The following is a 19,441-nucleotide window of genomic DNA, read 5'->3' as shown; positions in this document are numbered from 1 at the left end:
GAATGCCGCTCAAATTTGCATGGTAAGATGTCATTTATTGTTGGAACAAAGATGTATGTGTGCCATCTTTGCAAAATACACCTATCAAAAGATGTATGTGTGCCATCTTTGCAAAATACACCTATCAAAAGTTGTTACTGTGCTCATCTGTCACCCTTAACTACCAGCTCCCTGACAATTTTGAAAGGAAATAAAAAAACGCTTCAAGTGGGAACTTGGGAAGTTGTCTACATAGTCCGAGGGAAACTACTGCACCAATCATCCTTCAGACATACAAACACTTCACCTCCACAACACGTCCAAAACTCCACACCCATTGCTAGAAACAGCAACAAAAACAAGCGCAAGAGAGGCAAACTGTTTCTTATATTTCACTGTTCTGGCAAGGGAGGCTGTTTGGCCAGACATTTTCTCATGAATATTTAGGAAGGTATGTTATGAATATGCATTAGGATGCTGGAGCAAGCGCTATCAGCACACAGATTTATGAGCTAGTGTAAGAGATAATGAGAAAGGAGGAGATAACCTGGCTACTGGTATGATGCACACAGTGACGCAGACACAAACATATACATGTCTAAAACAGGGTATAGGACACATACCATTTGAGCAGAACCAAAGCAAACAGAGCTGAAGTGTCAGCAGGATATAATATGAAATGGTATTTCTGTCATTTTCAGGGTGTGACTGGGTGGTTTGTTTCTCTTCTGCCCCCGAGGTACACCAAGGTGTGTCACAATCTTTCTATATATATTTTTTTATCTGTGAATTGCAGGACCTGTATGTGTGTGTGTGTGTGTGTGTGTGTGTGTGTGTCATTTTTGGCTCCCCTTAAAGTGTGTCAACAGTGATAACATGGCTTTCTGGCTACCCCGTGTTTGCAGAGATATCGCAATACGGTGCCTCAGGTGTAGAAAAGCCAAGAGGAAGATGAAGAGACACATAGAGGAAAATACTGAAATAGTTTGTAATCCTCCCCTGGGGAAAGAAGGTGCAGATTTGCTTGGACACCCTGCTGGAACCTCTGGGATACAATTTCATTTTAAAGAGAAGGTTTTGTTGTGTACAGTTATTATTTTATGGGTAGCTAAAGTGCCAAACTGCATCAGCACTGAGAAGGTTGGGTCACTCAAAACAATAAGCTTCTTTGACAATGATATAAGGACTACGAAAGATATGCTGTTACCCTTATTATTATAAGAAATGGATGTCAAGGTATGTATGTTGTTGTACTAATACATAATCTGTGATTAAACGTGCACCGCTGCAGCTGATAAAACTGCTCAGCGTTATTTCTCATGCATGTGAGTCACTGTGAAATTATTTCTAGAAATATCAGAGGAATTCCAATTTGACTTTTTAGTGATCCCAATCTTTTTAGAGACTGCTGAACAAACAGTCATGCAAAATAAACTCTGCTATACGTTAAACCAGGAGTTTGGGGAATCGCCTTTGAGTCTCATTTTAAATATTAAGTTTCTGGTGTCCTTCTCTGTGTGTCTGTAATTTTCTGTGCGTGTTTTTTAAGTGATTAATTAGAACATGGGGGTTCAAAGTATTCACAATACTAAACACATACAGGGTATCATTTTCAATTAATGTCATTGTGCTTAATGAGCACGGAAAATGCTGCAGCGAGTGTTTGGGGACTTGTCCAACTTTCCGTGTTGCACTCAGGCCTTCAGAAACTGCTGACGCGCCATGCGTTTTGCTCGATTTTGCTCAATGGAAGCTGTAGCCATACCGTGGTCTAGCCTGCAAATGGCCCCCATCTCAGGGTTGTCCGGGCCCGTGAGGTTCTTGTGTCTTTTCCGAACCACTTTACGTTAACCTTCGAGGGAAAATACCATGAGATCAAAGAAAGATGAGAAGGGCAACACACAAGGTTTTTGGAAAGAGACAACGTAGTGCTTAGAGAGTCGAAATGCATTTTCACAATGCCAAAGGGGATTTCTTTTGGATGGATTTATGACACATTGGCAATGTCTACAGTGCAAATTATTTTCTGCACACAAGTAAGGAACCCTGTCAAAACAAATAATTCCACTTTCTGAGAAGGATATTGTTTTAAAAAGCAACTTTAAATGTTGCTGCCACAAAGAATTGGCGGTCAGCATAATCTCCTATTTTGTCTAAACGATGGTACAGTTTAACCTATGCTGTAGGTAGGTGTGCACCTTTCTATAGCAGTTGAGAATTAAACCAGCTTAAGCCATTTTGTTCAGCTGTGAACCTTCTTTAGCATGCCTAAGCACGCTGTTTGTGAGCCCTTAAACTGGGTCTGTGTGTGTGTGTGTGTGCATATTCATAATAAACCCAGGGGCTCGAGCCTGTGCAAGAACAGTCAATGTGCTTTAAAGGAAACTATGCGCTCATTGCGGCACGGCTTAAATCATAAATTATTCATCAGCTTCAACACCGGAGCTACCCGCTATTATTATGGTGACTTATTGCCGATGGTCAGCTGTCGCTTCAAGATGCAAAAGGATTTTTTTAATACAGAAAATGGTTCTGGACAGAAAGGGAGATGGGGGGGGGGGTACCTTGTTATTCTCCCTTTATAAGAAAGAAAGGCTGTGGACAGAGGGAGTGTTGACGGAGTTAAGTGCCTGAAGTCCCCTTTTATGCAGTTTTCTCTTCCGCCACTCGGCCCGCACCCACTTGTCGTCATTGTGTATAGTTTATAGAATCCGTGACCCCTCTTTCCTTGCATCCACCTCTCACCCTGTCCCACTCGGCCCGCCACCGGTCGCTCTGCCTTACTCTCATTATTTCTATCTCTATCTATCTTGGAGGATGTGCCAGGGCAGCGTAATTGGTATTCACAGCCATTGCGGAAGTCTGTTAGCTGAGAAAAATAAAAAAGTGGTAACATCCTTATCTTAAACTCCATGCTTGGGGGAGGGGAATGAGAGGGGGGGGGGGGGGGGGGGTAATGGGAGGGGCGCTGCAGTCAAAGTTGCTGCTCATGTCATTTTCTATTTTTTATCCGCCTCTGTTTTTTTCTCTCTTGTTTTCCCTCTTGTTCTCTCATCGTCGTCCCCCTGCTGTCTGTGCTAATTATTGACTTGCTGTGTTGCAGGCTTCTGAGCCCCCGCACACACACACACACACACACACACAGAGCGCACACATTTTACTGGAGTGTGGGATGACACACAACTATATACACCTGCATGCACCCACACACACACACACACACACACACACACACACACACACACACACACAAACAGACTTCTACAGACATTACATAAGCACATAAAGCCCCCCTGCCGAGTCTTTTTGAAAGCACGGTTTCCAAACATCTGCATCTACCAACTTTATTGCCCACACACACACACCACTCTGTGTCCTCTCACATCCACAGGGCTACATTACAAGACACATGTACCTGCTCAGAACCATTAAGGAGCTATTTTGAGGACGTTGAGTAAATGCGGCCGGGTTCTCAACTCAAACTGCTGTCTCTGTACAGCAGGAATGTAACCTGATCCTGAACGAGAATTTAGTAATTAAACGACATATTTATTAGCTTAGTAAGTTATGTCATGGTGGAAGATGTTACTAGCTGTAAGGAACAAACACGAGTTGACAAAAAGACCGAACAATGACAAAGTTTGTATGCCTGGATAAATGCATCATTAACTGTTGCACCCTTGACCCAAGAAACCAAGACATTGGTTGACACAAGAGATTAACAATGCATTTAGGGTGCTGGATATATTTTTATACAAGATAATAAACTTTTGTTCTTAAGAATTATTTTTTATTTATAAAATATATTCATACATATTTTATAATTTGTTTTAAAAAGTTCAAATTAGATATTTTGTTTAAAGATTGTTGTTGTTTGATCTTCTAAATTCTGTTGATTTCCTTTTTTTAGGGCTCGTTATCTTCTGAAAATGAAAATAGATTCATATCAAACTTCGCTTCATCGGCTGTACGTTTTATTTTCTCTTCTCTTTCTCTTCCTCTCTCAGCACAGGCGCAAAGATACTAACATAACCAATCCCGGCCTGACGTTACCTGTGTTGCCATGGTTATCCTTCCCTGAACAGAATTTATTTCAGGAAGCAACCCACCGGCAACAACCTGTGACTCTGTTTTGCTCCCTGCCGCCTCTTCGCTCTGACATCATTCTACTTTAGTGCGCTTTTCACACCTTCTAAAGTATATTTAAGTATATGCTACCGCTTCTACATGTCAACATCATTAAAACCTGCTTTTATTTATTCGTAATAGATAGATGGATGGAGATGGATATGTTTGCCATCACACTTTTTCCTTACTCAGCCTTACGTGCATTTGCAGCTGCAACCAGAACAAATGGTGCGTCAAGCCACTACACTGTTATCTGTACTCATGGTCAAAGCTGCGTGTGTGTGCACAACAGTGCAGGAGCATAAGACTAGTCTGTGTCCTGCACCTAATTGTATTTAACGTGCATTACTAAGGGTAATTCGGTTCTTTTTTGTGTAAGTGTGTTTGTGCAAGCGCACTGGAGCCTACATGTGTGCAACCGTTTGTGCCAATTATTTCATTACCAGCTGACAGATTTCTGTTTCCACTATTACTGCTCACCTAGCCACAGGCACCGGCAGAAGCCTCGGCGTAAACAAACACACACACACACACACACACACGCACACACACAGGCTAGCACACAGAAACCAGTTCAAGTCCATCAATTAAGGGGGCAATTTGCTCAAGTGGCTCCACCTGGGCCAAAAGGCAGGCGGGGGGGAGGGTATGGTCTGTTTGACTATCAGATACTGTAGTGAAGGGTGAAACGTCACTGTTTTCCTTCTGCCCTGCCTGCATGATGTCAGCTCTGCCTTCTTATCTACCTGCACGTGAAATGGGGCAGTATATGATATGTATGGTTCTTTGTGTGTGTGTGTGACATGTAGAAGAAGTAGAAGATTCCACTCACACGCGTCTCCATCTCTGAACAGAATGTTTCCGTGAATCCTTGAAGCGTATGTTATTTTTGTGGTATTTTCTGTGATGTGGACTGTGTTATGTGTGTGGCCTCTGCAGCAATATTTCATCCTCTTAAGAGTCCCGTAAGAACTTGCAGCACTCCTGTGTGTGTGTGCGCATAACAGTGGCACTTAGTGTCTGCACTTTATTCACTATACTGAAGAAGAGTGTGGGATCGGAATGCATGTAAAACCTTCTCTCTCGCACACGTATAATCTGTTTCATGAATCACACTAGAAGCTACAGGAATTTGCAGACGTCCAGGGCCACCACGTTTACCTGCACAAAGAGTGGGGCTGCGTGTTTTTGTGCGCGCCTTCACGGCACGGATGCAGAGCTCCGAGGCGCATACAGGAGGTAAATCGCGCCAGCAGGACTTACACGTCAATGTTTCCTCCTTCAACTGTTAGATTTAAGCAAGGGCATTCTGTTTCCTGGATCCCAAAAGATCCATTTCCTTTCAACTCATTGGATGTGGTATTATCCTTGGGCTTATGTGGCAGTGCACAAGGTATAATTTAGTGTCTGTTCAGCGAGGCAAATGTGCAAGCCCGGCACATTTCATCCGCTGAATACATATCATTACTAAAATGTGTTTTTTTTTATTTATTTTTTTCCCACCTTTCTTCTCATTCACACTGCGTGGTGAAATGCTATCTAGGGTACATCTGATTAGTGCCTTTCCTTTGAATTTCTTAGCGATAATAACCTCGGAAATATGGAATGCAATGTAAGGCCGGAGAAGGCTACCTAAGTAAATGTTAAGAAAAGAATACGTGGCAGAGTGGGATCACGTCAATGCACATCGCGTACCGAATTCGCTGCAGACTTCTCAGATGATGAAACACCCAGGCTTGGAAATGCGTTGACCCACCTGCGCCCCCCCCCCCCCCCCCATAGATCTCAACTCAAATCAAACTCAAACAGACGGCTGGATTCGCAGCCATCACACCGACTGTGGCATAGCTTGTCTATTATTGTGGACACAGTTTGTATTCATGCATTACTTTCACACAAAGAATCCGGCTTTAGAAATGCCCACTGTAAGAAACAACGCGGCACGGAAAGAAAGCTTTCTGTACTCATGAGTTTGGTTCTAACAATCCCTGCAGGTACAATAATGTTTCTCTACCCCACGTGGGACGGGCCGTAATGATAACGATGAAGCAGAATCGCAGGCTGTTTAAACCCCCACCCCCGTTGTAGCGACAGATCTTTAAACATAAGCATAAACAAAACATTTCGCAATGGTTGTACTGAAAGGAAATGGCTATAAACAAATGCAGGGAGAGAGATGATGCAGAATAGGAGATTCAAGCAATTCTGCAACAGATGCACGAACAAATGTGTGTGCATTTTGAGGCGTAAGCACAGCAGAGTTATCCGTCTGATTGAAAACATTTCAATATATTTACATTGAATTCACTTCTGTCTGTGTACTACAAGACCCAATGAATCAATCCTGACAAGATGGAAGGTTATTGTTGTGTGCTTTAAATTGCATGCGCCACAGATTCTGCTTCCAAACTTCCTCACACCTTCCTAACCGACGCAAAGGGGAGGAGGTTCCAACGAGTAAACGGTATATAAAACATGCCATCATTTGAATATTTCTATTCAAGCAACCCGTTGGATTACAATCTAACAGAGTGACGCTCGCCAGCCACGTCAATTATGTCAATGATGATTACCATAAGTGCAGCAAGCGTGTCCAGTTATCTCTTTTTGTTGCATGACTAACATCCATGTCAGCACCTCTCCACCTCTGCACGCTATAATGGCATTAGAAGATAAACGAGTGGCAACGCTCGTTATGACCCATAATGTTATGGCTTGTCCTTTACAGTGAGCTAAACCCATTTTATCTCACTGCGTTGGGACGAGAAAAGGAATTGGAACCCCACAAGCAATCTATTCAAGCGTGTACCAAGCTAAGAGGATGTGACGTGCCAATGTTTTTTAGTGATTTTCATTACGTGTCATTCTATTCTAATTCATTTTCAATTGGGCCATAAGAGCTGGCGCTGTAAGCAGTACAAAAGGCAGAAACGAGCAAAGGAGGATCTTGTTTAGCTGCGAGACATCCTAAGAGAGAAAATAATGATCTTTATGAAATTGCTTTAGACACAATATGACAGCCGAAAAAATGCAAGTGTCTGGCCTTGTTGGAATCGATAAAGCCTCCATTAGTTTTCTAAAGAGTAACATGCAATGTATTTTGTCAGAGAAGCGTGGCATCGGTAATATTAACCCCCGTTGACACAACAAGATAATGCACTATAACCAACCTAATGTAAGATTAAACCTGCATTTTTGTCGGATGGAAATGGAAAAATGCTCCAAACGCACCGGATCCTGAAAGCATGACCAAGCCAGTTATCACGGCCACCACATTTGTGTCGCTGTGCCCAGGGCCGAGCCTCTGTTCAAAGGACTGTGAGCTCACTCGCAAAAGAAGATCAAACTTCTTAAGTAGGTATTGATCACCCTGATGAACCCACACACAGCGATGGATCGAACGGTGGGGTGACCTCCCCCCTTCCTTTGACGGGAGCAGGAAATCACAAATTGAAACCTCAGAAGGGTAAGCACACTTCTCACCCATCATTTCCTTGAGAATGTGCGGATGCATCACACCCAAGCTCCCTGGTAGGTCCCAGAATCAATAGCATGGTGAGTGAGTTTATGACTAGAATGCACAGAGGCTCAGATCTCTTCAATCAGCAGTCTTTCGGCTTATATATCTTGATGAATACGCTGTAAACCTGGGTTGGATCATCCGAGGGGTGGGTCTGTGTCCTTGAAAGATGGCCATGATGAACATGTTGCCAATGTAGCAAGAATGGGCCCAGAGGAATCCGCCCTTTCTCGGAGGAAAACGCTGATCAGGGAGCATCTTTCTAGCAGCTGACAAGCCAATAGACAAATGGTCTCACTACTCTTTAACATCTCAAACTACTGGCCCTCCTTTGTCTTGTCTTACATTTGTGTGTGCGTGTGTGTGTGTGTCATCTTCAAAACCTCCTCCTCCATCCAATTTTGTCTACGCAAGTGCATGACTAATTAATGGAGCCTAGCTCTATCGCAGTGACCAGAACACACTCCCCGTCTGCTGCATCCAGCTTTAATTAAAGATACAGTTGCAGTTATTAAAGCCACTCAATCTTAACAGATTCCCCCAGATCTCGCTCCCAGGGGGATGAAAATCTAGCAATCTGCGCTAGCTCGCAGATCTCCAGCTAAAATGTGCTGCATGTGTTACACATTTTATCAGCAGCATCTGTATTACGTTAGCGTGCCTGAGGATGTGAGGGGAAGCGTCGAGTGTCCTTGCTGATTCAAGGTTTTACAGAGTGGCTCAATTCTGTGTCTTCAAGCTTGGATTGGTAGGGCCTCAGGACACTCCATGGGTGAAAGTGCAGGAATGAAGTATGTTAGGTCGATGTTCTCCTGACATCACTATTTCCAAAGGCCAGTGACACAGTGGAAATTATAACCTGTAGTGGCGATAGTGGGGATCCTCGCAAGCGGCTTTTTAAAAACTCCAGTGACTGCTTTTTTTTTTTTTAATCGTCCCAGAGCACTGCCAAAGCGCAATCAATTGGACTTTCGGAAAAGCGGGTGCAATAGGGCACACTTTTTACTGTCCCACAATCAATAGGAACTGTGAAAACAGTGCAATGAATAAATATTGGGGATTTCACTCACACACAGATGAAACGTGCCCCTGGAAGCAGGCCCCAAGGGGGTCGTTTGGAGTATTGTTAGATTACGTTGAAACTCCCCACAGATTTCTGCTGCAACTGTGATTAATTCATCAACGTAAATGAATTGACAAAACCTCTAAGTAATAAATTAATTGAGCAATTGATTAACGTGCATTACACTAATGTGCGTGGCCCCTATGGATAATAGCTGATACTGACCATTAAAGATAAAGTGTGCTCAATTGAATGCAGTTTTCAGCAGATTACATGCCGAGGAGGGCAGTGCTTGCCTTCGCGTACCAATTCTGCAAGGGATTTGTCATTGATGAGGATTTGCAAAGTAAAACATGGTGACTGTGACATGCTGAAGGAGTATTACTGCAGCATTAAATACATGCATATTATTTTTATGTCACTTGAGCCCAAAGCTGTGCTTTGGTGCTCCATTTCCTAAAATCCCTCCTTTCCTTAGATTAATAATACATGCTTAAAAAGGAGGAAATACTTAATGAGCCAACTCAGGGCTTATAATGCAGCTCATTTTGGCGCATGGCGCTCGCACCAGCGGACAAACTACCCCCCCCTGAAGTTGTAAACCTCCAGGAAACACTGATAATAAATTACAAACAAACAGAATTATTATTCTAGCAGAAAAATTAAACCTCCACAGATGGCACAATGAAATTGATTGAGCGAAATCACTGCAATGAGAAAGAAAAAGTAAAACAAAACAGTGTAGTATCCTGTTGGGTTGTATCCTACATAACCACCGACTGTCTGGCAACTCATGCGATTGCAGATGTGAAAACATTCAACAGAGAGGCTTGAGTAATCGACTGGTCACCGGCAGATAATGGGATCACATCGTCACTTGACATGACCATCTTTTAGTTTTTCAGGGATAACTCCGTCTATAGAGGTCACTAGGCTTTCTCTGTAAGGCCATGCAGTTGCCACCGCTTCACCCAAATCTTCCTGCGGCTGCCCCGAGCACAGCGGACGCGCCACAAAAATTCAATTTCAATCATTTTTACAAGGAGGATACCCTGAACCGCAGTTCTGTCTGTGGTAAAGTAAACTGATTTTGGTCACCTGGTGCGCTGTATGAACACACACACAAAAATATGCAACAGTGTGAAATAGCGATGGTGTCCAGTAACCAACAGTTAAAAGGGAGTTCAGTAGCGGGATTTACCAGGATCCAATGTCGTCTTTTCAAACTTGTATTCTTAGATACTTGAAAGACATTTTCCAAAAGAAAACGGCAGAATCAATCTGTTTTACAAACAACACGTGCATGGCCTCACTTCAACAATGGTGTAGATTGGATAATTCAATGTATATCCTCAATAACTAATTTCCTCATGATTTAAAGCACTTAAGAGATAATAAGGAGTGAGGTGTTTTGACAATACAGAAATAAATCGCAGAATTATGCCTGGTGCTGAATTTCACGTACGCTATTTAAGTTTGAAGGAAGCTACTTGTCATGACTTTAAAAGGTAAATAAGTCAAAGTTAGCTTGGTTTTTTTTGGAATGACCGACTCCATTGTTTCAACTCATCCATTGCTAAGAAAAGATTTCTCGGGATTCGAAAGTGAATTTCCCAAACCAAGGAACTATTCAATGGCTGTCGGACTCTCTATTGTCATGTGACAAATATCTCGGGCAACAAAGAGCAAAATGGGATTTGCTCCGTTGGCTGAATTATTGAAGTGGGCAGTTTGAGAAAGTCATGACGCAAAATTCATCCACATGCATAATGTTTGAATATGCTTCCCAATCCACCCTCTGCGAATGCACATTTCTCATTGTAGAAGGTCCCTTGTCACATTATCCAAGAGCGCTGCCACAATGAGGTGTATGACTCACAAAAATACTTGCTCTTCTTGTAGATGGTAGAATTTACCCACTGACTTTCAATTCCACCTTTACTGGGTTAATATAATAATAATAATAAAGATATGCACTGTTGATAAGCTACCTTTTAGGTACGATAACACCTGCTTACACATTTGCACCACCAGGAATAACTTGTAAACAGCATGTAAACATAAGCTCACGCATGATAGATGGGAGACTATAAATACATCATTGTGTCCCTTTTGTTCCGTCTATGTTATTCCAATTGGAGAGGCTTGTGTTTCGTAACCCTGGCGCTCTTATGAAGGAATATGTGAGAGAAGATTAAAAGGTTTTTCTTTTCTTTTTAAGACCTCTTGTGCATTACTCTCATTCCCAAAAAGATTGTCGCAAATTAAGTTTTTGGATTAATTTGATCAGTTCACGCTATTGGCCCTTACAGCTGGCTTTGACCTTGGCCATTGTTGAAGTCCAAAGTGAAGACATTCTTAACCTTCCTTTGTGCCCGTCTCCCTCCATCTCCCTCTAGTATGTAGATTTCTAAAAAGGGCCTTATGAGCCATAATGACCTTTGATTGCATCTTCATGCCACCGAAAGACCAGCAGCTATTCTGAGTCATGAAAGTGGAGAAAATGCAGGCTTAGGGGGAAAAAAAACACCTCGGCGTAAAAGCACAGCATGATACAGACGACGAACTCTGCAGTCAAGGTCAAAAATATTGCCTTGCAAGTCAACAAGCTCAACAGTGCTGATGGCCTGATTTTATTGAAAGTCTGTCACATTAACAAAGCCATGAGCAGCACTTCCCCCCCCCCCCCCCCCCCCCCCATTCTGTTTAGTGGCCACACAATCCTCTTTTTGACCTCTGTGCAAAAGGCTAGCATGCCACAGTAAATTAAAACTCCAAGAGAAGGCTTTGGGACATGTGCCAGCACAAAATCCTCAACTCCCCTCTTGTCTCCGATTTTGGCTGACAGACAAGGTTCCCCCCCCCCCACCCCCCCCTTTCTGTATGGCTGGACAGTCTCTTCCCCAGCAGTACCCACCACATTGAGGAGAGAGTGTTTGCCACTGCTTGACCTGAATATTTGCCCAGGGCCGGAGGCACGGAAGGGACGACAGGCCATTCCAAGCCGCGCTTCTCGGGAAGCGGCACAAAGGAAAGCCATGACAGTTTTTAAGTGCCAAAAAGACTCTGCTCGCCCAGGGGTGTACATGTACAAAGGGTATATTAAGTGCATTTTTTTTTTTGCTCCAACAGTGCCCTGGGTTGCACCGTTTGACTTTCATAAGGAGTTTGAGCTGTAAGTGTAGCCAACCCCTGAGTGAAGATCTCCCAGTAGCATGATGCACAGCTATTCTGCGAAATGATTGGCTGCGCAATAAAGCATCAGGCTTGGATTTGGTGGTGATCGTCAATAGGGATTACTTCACATGTCATTCATTAAACCGAATCTCAGTCAACGCAGCTCCAATGATTTCTCCGCAAAACAGCGAAACCTCTCTCCACTTACGCAGTCATGTCCGCAGGCTGTGTCATCCAAACACACAGCCCGGGCACGAGTGCGACGGATGTGTGCGTGTGTGTGTGTGAATGACGATCGGGATTGATATTCAAACCAGCTTCAACATGAAGGAAAAACACAACACAATGGAAGGTAAATGAAACGACATTAGAACCGCTTGACCTCAATATTACCCTAAAGCTAGACTCTAGTGCCATCTATTGAAAACGCGTTTGCAGAAAATCAGTATTCCATACTAGTGAGCTGCTGGTTTTAATAGTTTTGTCTTCTGCACAGCTCGAACTAAATTCATCTGACCGATCAAAATCTATCAAATCGACCGTGCTGTGGCCGATGACTTGTTGATAAGGACAATTCGGAAATAAGCGAAATCACAGACAGCAGGTGTACCTCATGCAAATTAATGTGCGGTAAGCGTTGTCTGGATTTCATTTTTATAAAGACCAATATCTAAAATAAAAAAATCAACTGTTTTATTACGATTGCGCCGGAGACACTGGCACGCGAATTGTTGTAGCCGAAAACTTCGTATAAACTACACAAAAGGCGCATGACGCATCCACCAAAACCAGTGGGACATACATCTGTTTGGAGTTTTGGATCGATTACCTTCTTTGAGCAGGCGGGAATGAATTAGGAGAAGCAGAAAGCAGCAGATCGCCGCTCCGGTCAGTGCCCACGCAACTCTGAGCAGCTGCATCCTGGCGTGGGAAGGTTTGTGGCGGACCGAGGCAGCCGTGCAGCGGGAGACACACTCTCCAGCTCAGCTCACAGACACCCGCTGACTCATATTCTGTTTGGCCGTGGAATTCAACATTTGTTCCCTTTGCGTGCGAAATCTTTACTTGGTAGTCCGGTTTGAATTAAAAGAACGAGTTGCTGGGATTCCTTAAACGACATTAATAAAACAAAAACAACAACAAAAAAAAGAAGAGACGCGCTCTTGATTCAGCGCCGGTGCGTCGGAATGGCTCCAAGCGGGAGGGCGTTTAACCCCCGATCTGGGATCTGACGGGCTGACATTCCCTCGACAGGCTCGGGCGAGCGGGCTGCGCCCTGAGTGCTTCTCGGTCTTTGGGTGCGCACGGCGGTCCACGGCGATGCGGCGCGCAGAGGATGATCACCGCTCTCCGCTGCATGTTACGCACATCTCTCCCACTGCTGGGGGAGGCAGAGGCAAACACTGTCAACCAAGTCGCCTTGCAGTCGCTCTCTCTCTCTCTCTCTCTCTCTCTATCTCTCCCCCTTCGCTCCCTCTCCCTCTACTCTCTCTCTATCTGTCGTGCGTTCTCTCTTTCTCGCTCTCTCCCGGTTCTCCACTATATTGCTCAGTTTCCCTCTCTCGCCATTTACGCATGAAGAACTGCCGGTTGTATGCGTGTTTTTCTTCATGTGCGCGTCATAAAAAAAATATGTATATCCCCACACAGAGACAGGATGTTTTTCTTTTTTTTTAAAATCTCTACCAGCTCCTGGTTACATCACAACTCTCCCAAAAAATCTCCCCACACATACAAAGCACGAGATTGTTACGGATCAGTGGAACCATCCGTCCACAGACAGCTGACAGTGGGCAGCAGGTGATCATTAAGTCAAACTTAACGTTTGCTAGAATGCTTTCCACGCATTTCATTAAATTGAACTTTCTTCTAAGAAATCTAACAGAAAACCTGATGAAACAGATATTAAGTGGATTCCCTATCTCATCCCTAAATGTTGCATAAAAAGCTGTGCTGCACCTACATTGGCCTCCTGGTTATTGAAACAAGCAATGCGGTTGCCGAGGCTCATATTCTAAGAACATTCAACACCCCCCAAAACCTATTACACATTTAACATAACATTTCATCATATTACAAACATAAAGAATTAATGTGGTAGCAAATTCTTTCAAAGCCTCTTCTGCTCAGTTGTCGAGGTTTAAAATGGATTTCCTGATTCTAAGTGAAAGCAACAGCACCGGAGGAGCACCAATATTGAGTGGCAAAAACAATAGCTTTGGTAATAACCCTTCTCCCTCCCCACCCACGCTATTGTTTCCATTTCATGTTAAGCCTCACATGATTTGGGATGTTCATTCATTGAGCCAGTCAGTTGGAAGAGAGCAGGTCAGTTTGCACACAAAAGCATGTGATTGAGCAGCGGTTGAAAGCAGTATTTCCTCTGTGCTCAACTTGTGAGTTTTTTTTTCCCTGCGTCAGTGTGTCCTTTAATTGAATCAGAATGACAAGCCTGGAAGACTGGCGGTGCCACTCAAACAAGAAAATCTGTCATTGCGGTGTCAATAAAGGTTTGCCCCTGCAGCTACTCGCGCTAATTAGCTGATAACAGCGCAGGCTGGCATGTACGAGCCAGCCTGCGTATGTGGTTGCGTGCATGCTTTGATGCTTTTGATGCCAATGTTTGTTTGGATGCCACTATGTGTATGTGATGGGTTTTTTTTTTTTATCTCGTTCCTGACACCTCCCTGCCTCCTCCCTCTCCAAAGCTGTGATGCATCCATTTACTGCATGGAAAAGCAATTAACGGAAACTTGACCTCTACAAGGAATTGAGGAGGGAAGACTGTTTGATGTGCTTGTGACTGTGCGGGCGTGTTTGAACGTCTATTATTATCAACTGCTGAGCCTTTACTTCTATATTCCCTGCGTGGAGGTGCAGCAAACTAAACATAATGATGTGTTTCTGCATAAAGCCTAATTAGGAAACAGTTTTGAACAGTGAGACAGGAAGTGTGGTGGGCCAGGGGAACCAATTGGAGTGATTCACAAGGTCTCCACCTTAAAGAACTTCTGACATATCTTGAAGCTGTAACTTGATGCTTTTTGCCAGCAACTTTGCCACCGGTGCGTCTGATATCGGTTTCTATTTTGAAGGCCATTCATTTTACTGCGTTTTCATTGGACTCAGAAGCTCTTCTCGCAGTGGCTCAGGATGCCTCATCGTTCTACTGAATGACGCAGAAGGTCTTGTGTTCCAGCAGCAATCTGGTTTTCTAATCAATATACACGACCGTTGACACAGAACAATATCGACCAGCAAGGTGTCTTTGTCTGATTTTTCCTTATAAAGTCACGTGTCAGCAAAAAAGTCAGATTTTCCATGTGTGTTAATTATTATTTCTTTTCTTAAGACAGTGTGGAAGCATATTAGCGGCAATTGATGAAGGTGACAATGCAGCAGTATTAAGACGTATACAGTATGTGGTCTTATAAGGACTTTAAATATATATTCACAGGGTAAATAAGACCTTGCTCTTTAAAATGTCATCCAGAATCATGTTAACAAGCAGTTATCTGAGGAAACGTCAGGTATAAAGCGAATAAGAAAAAACCATGTGCCATTAAAGATGCTACCTGTACAATTAAATAAAAGAAAAAAGAATAAACTAGTGTTTTACATCACCCGTACAACTCTGAATTGTACTTTTAAAAGTACACAGGGCCTCATTTTTGCACTGTTGTCTTAAGGATCGACCATTTAAAGCCCTGTGAAGTTGTTAGCTTGGGTTTCTTCCAAAACCCAATTTTATTTTGTATTACAAGGAGCTAACAAAAATGTTTAGAGATGTTTTGAAGCCCTGTGAAATGCTTTATTTCATGTTTTATCTCCGTAAATTATTAAACCATTTCCTTCCCCACCGTCCACACACCACCCACCTACAGCGCTGCCCCGTCTCCTCTATCACTTTCTCCTCCTCTACACCGCCACCCCCTCACCACTGCTTCTCCTTGCCAGGAGCCAGGAGAGGCGTTACATGCTTTGTCCTCTGTGCAGGTCACTGGCTGTGTGCCAGACGGAGCACCATGCCAATAAAAAGCCATGAGTGATGGCCTAAAACCTTTACATTCGCTATGTTTCCCATTATTTCCCATAGCCGATAAATCTGGAGAAGGGCTTAATCAGAGGGAAGAGCTGGAACATACGGCTGGTGCCCAGCAGGGTGTCAAACACGACCATTCTTACAGTTTAATCAGAGATATGCCTTCCCCTCTGACCCGCCTTGTCTTCTGACAGGTGGAGCCACTGTTCTTTGGGCAGATGACCGCCGCCCCGCTGCCTGTCGTGAAACAATGGCGGCCTTTGGGGATAGATAAAGGACTACATATTGACTCCTCTTTTAAGAACCCAATAGATGGATAATTGAAACCACGTTTCATCATCCATGAATAACTCAGCGAAGAATCCTAGTTCTACCGCAGGTTTAGAAGGTCAGTACACAACAATCCAGCAGAATCTAGTTGGCAGATATTACACATAATTTTCATAAGCACTTCTTTGAATTAATTTGAGGGCAGAACGTTTTTTAATCAAACGACATCTCCTCCACATTAAAACGTTTTGATGGAGTTCAATGAATTCCTCGATACGGTCTTATAAGAATCCAGCAGGATCCAGGCAGATATTAAACTGTACCGATTTTTCATATGCACTTCTAACTTTAATAAAGACAATGAAGTTTTTGTGGTCAAACAACATATCAGAACTTGTCTTATGAAGTTCTGTAAATTATTTGATAGAGTCGACTAAATGTAGCTTCATCTTTATGTATATTGTAATAAAATTAGGAATCTCACATATTGTATTGCATTTGCTCGGTTTTCTGTGCCGTTATACTGATATAATGCCGCACATTGCTGGGACGGGATGGAGATGTTTCACTGACAACAGCTTCTGGTGCTGGAGAGGAAGCCATGAGAGCTGTGTGAGTGAACCAAACATATTCACGCTGCAGGTTGGCAAATCAAAGACGCCGATGCACTCGGAGGGAAACTCCTGAATCGGGTGAAAATGATCTGTGGAATCATCACTTTCCCCATAACATTTTGCCATTTGATCTACTTTTACTGTTGAATGTTGATTTGAACAGCTTAAATATCATGGGAATTTCCATAATAGGACATACAGTAACATCAAGTTAGTGCTACAACACATAAGTAAGCTGGTTGAAGAGCTTGAGTTACTTAGTGTATGTCATAATAGCTTAAAGACGATGGCGCCCTTCCTTCAAGAGAGGCTTTTAACTGTCAGTCACACATCTCAATGTCCAACGAAGCTCCACAAATGACCTGAGATGTGAAATCCTTCACAGCAAACACAAAGCACCAAATTGGCTTTGTAAGATGTTCTGTATAATCATTTCTTCATGTGCTCAAATTACCTGGCATTGTGTTGCTTTTTGCTGAGTGCCAATCACCTGACACCCAGAGGACAGAAATAAAAGGCCTGTCAGGAAACAATCCATCAAAAACACATCACCTTGGACGTCTGTCACACTCTCGCCTTTGTATTTAGGACTTATTTGTTAACCGAGACGTCACATCATTTTTTACATTGTAAAGTTGGGTGTGTTTTCATGGAATATGTCTAATTTCACACATTATATAAAACGGAAAGTGACGAGCGGAAATCTCAAGATAGAAATATATGAGCTATAAAGAACAAAGTCATTTATGGCTCTTCTATTTCTATGAGGGCTTATTATTAGCCTTAAAAAAGACCGATTACTTTTATTAACCATAATTCTATTCTTAGGGTACATGTAATCTACCTAATCTAAAAAAGGGGTTAAGATGTCTATTAAAGCTCGTCAGCCAAGTGTCTTTTTGTACTGTCAAATTGTCTGTCCACAATATAAGAGGGAACATTTTAAACAAAATGTTAGGCGACACAATGTTCTTCTTTTTTAGGAACCACAGAAACATTTAGTTTTTCCTACTTGGACATTTTAAAAGCGTACAAACCTTTTTCTCAGTGGATGTAGTGCCACTCACACTTACTTCAGCAACAACGTTATCATTTTATTCATTATTAACTACCTATACACGCAGAGCACATTTAATTAGGTCTTGTCACAGGAAATGCAATATACGAGCTGACAAACGTGAGATAGACTCATCCTCTTGAGTCTCTTACTAAGCTTCTTACATTTCCTGTAGTCAGAGAACATTTTAAAAAGCACCCACAAAGGCCCTACCAAGAGCTTTCTGTCCCTTTACTCTCCATTTGTCTGCTCTTCATTCATCCTTCATGCCTCCGCAATGAAAGCTAAGCGGGTTGTGTTTTGTAGCCTATATTTGTTAAAATACAAAAAGAGCCACCATTAGAAGTATAAAGAACTAGCTGTTAGCATTTACAGTCTGAAATTAATCAACAAACATACTCACAATGGTTGAATTTGATTCTGGACAAACCTTAAAAATCCCATGCAAGCTCTGGAGTTATAGGGAGCATATTTTCTCTGTAATCTTGAGCAGATTTATGGGAACAAAACTGTTATAAAAGCTGATGCCTCTGGAGTGTGGAACTTGAACTGAATATGCGAATCGTGTATGTGTGCTCAGACTATGACTCAGAGTGTGACTTTTGATGCAAAGTGCGCAGATTTGGTTCTAAAGAGTTCTAAAGTACCCTAATGGTCTCGGTGAGCCGAGGGTCAGTCCGCGCTGCAGCTTCAACCGCTGACCGTGTTAGTGAGTGAGACAGATAAGCACGGCAAACAACACAGCAATCACCCTATCCAGCACGCAATGTGTTCTGCGAAGCCCAGTAACCAGAAAAAAAAATCTCTTCAGTGCACGTTCTTGCACAGTGCAGATTATTTCTTTTTCATGTGGTTGTTTTTGCTTTTCCTCCAGGATCAGTGATGTTACTGTTTATATTAATGAAAGATACGTGATTAGAATGACATTTGGTTATGTTGTTACTTCATGCTGTTACGTCATGTTGTTGCGTTATGTTATTCATTTATATTGTTATGTTCAATGAATAACATTGATTATCAACCATGAGCACATTTTGAACCTCTGTGTTTTGCAGAAAGGTTCAATGCTGTCATTCTTTTCTCAGAACTTGGTTGATTTGCCTTATAAGTCTCCATAAACCTAATTTACATGTTAGATGTCCATTATAGTCATATGCTTTCTCTCTGATGAAATAAAAAAAAATGCAAAAAGTCATTGATTTCATTGATTTCATTAACAACATAAGGCATTGACAACAATCAACACTTTTAGATCTGTTTTTTTTCCAGTGCAGTTTAATGTAAAGATATGAGCATCTTGAATTTAGAGGATAAAAACAAATGTTTGAAAATGATAGACACAATGTAAAGACGTTGAAATGCTCTTCTATTATTTCAGTGTATCGTCAGAGAATATGCTGTTTCCAATTGTCCTGAAGATTTGGGTTATGATACCCAGAGGACAAAGTATGTGTTGAAATGTGCATGAAAAAAAGAATAAAATTAGATTCAACCACAATGACGAGACAAGAGGGAAATAAATAAAAAACTGTAAACGTAACCAACCAAATCAGCTTTCGGCACTAATTTTGGCTTGATATTGACACCTTTG

General features: G+C 42.5%; 1 protein-coding gene across 7 annotated transcripts in view; it reads right to left on the bottom strand.

The window, feature by feature from the left end:
- Nucleotides 1-19,441, bottom strand: part of LOC120817795 (chemokine-like protein TAFA-5) — a 104,745-nt gene that overhangs the window by 56,620 nt on the left and 28,684 nt on the right. For 3 of the 7 annotated variants that reach the window (XR_013467476.1, XR_013467475.1, XR_005712013.2), the window contains exon 1: nt 12,697-13,310. The exons of 3 other annotated variants lie outside the window; for them this stretch is intronic. Coding sequence is in view for 1 of the 4 variants with exons in the window: in XM_078101735.1 (XP_077957861.1) it covers nt 12,697-12,787 (91 nt within the window). In the remaining 3 variants the exon portion in view is untranslated. Of the gene's footprint in view, nt 1-12,696; nt 13,377-19,441 lie in introns of those variants that run through there. One more of the 7 variants, XM_078101735.1, reaches the window with a different exon arrangement.

Source organism: Gasterosteus aculeatus, chromosome 4, assembly GCF_964276395.1.
Source record: "Gasterosteus aculeatus chromosome 4, fGasAcu3.hap1.1, whole genome shotgun sequence".
Classification (NCBI taxonomy): Eukaryota; Metazoa; Chordata; class Actinopteri; order Perciformes; family Gasterosteidae; genus Gasterosteus; species Gasterosteus aculeatus.
This window is presented reverse-complemented; position numbering and strand designations above follow the sequence as displayed.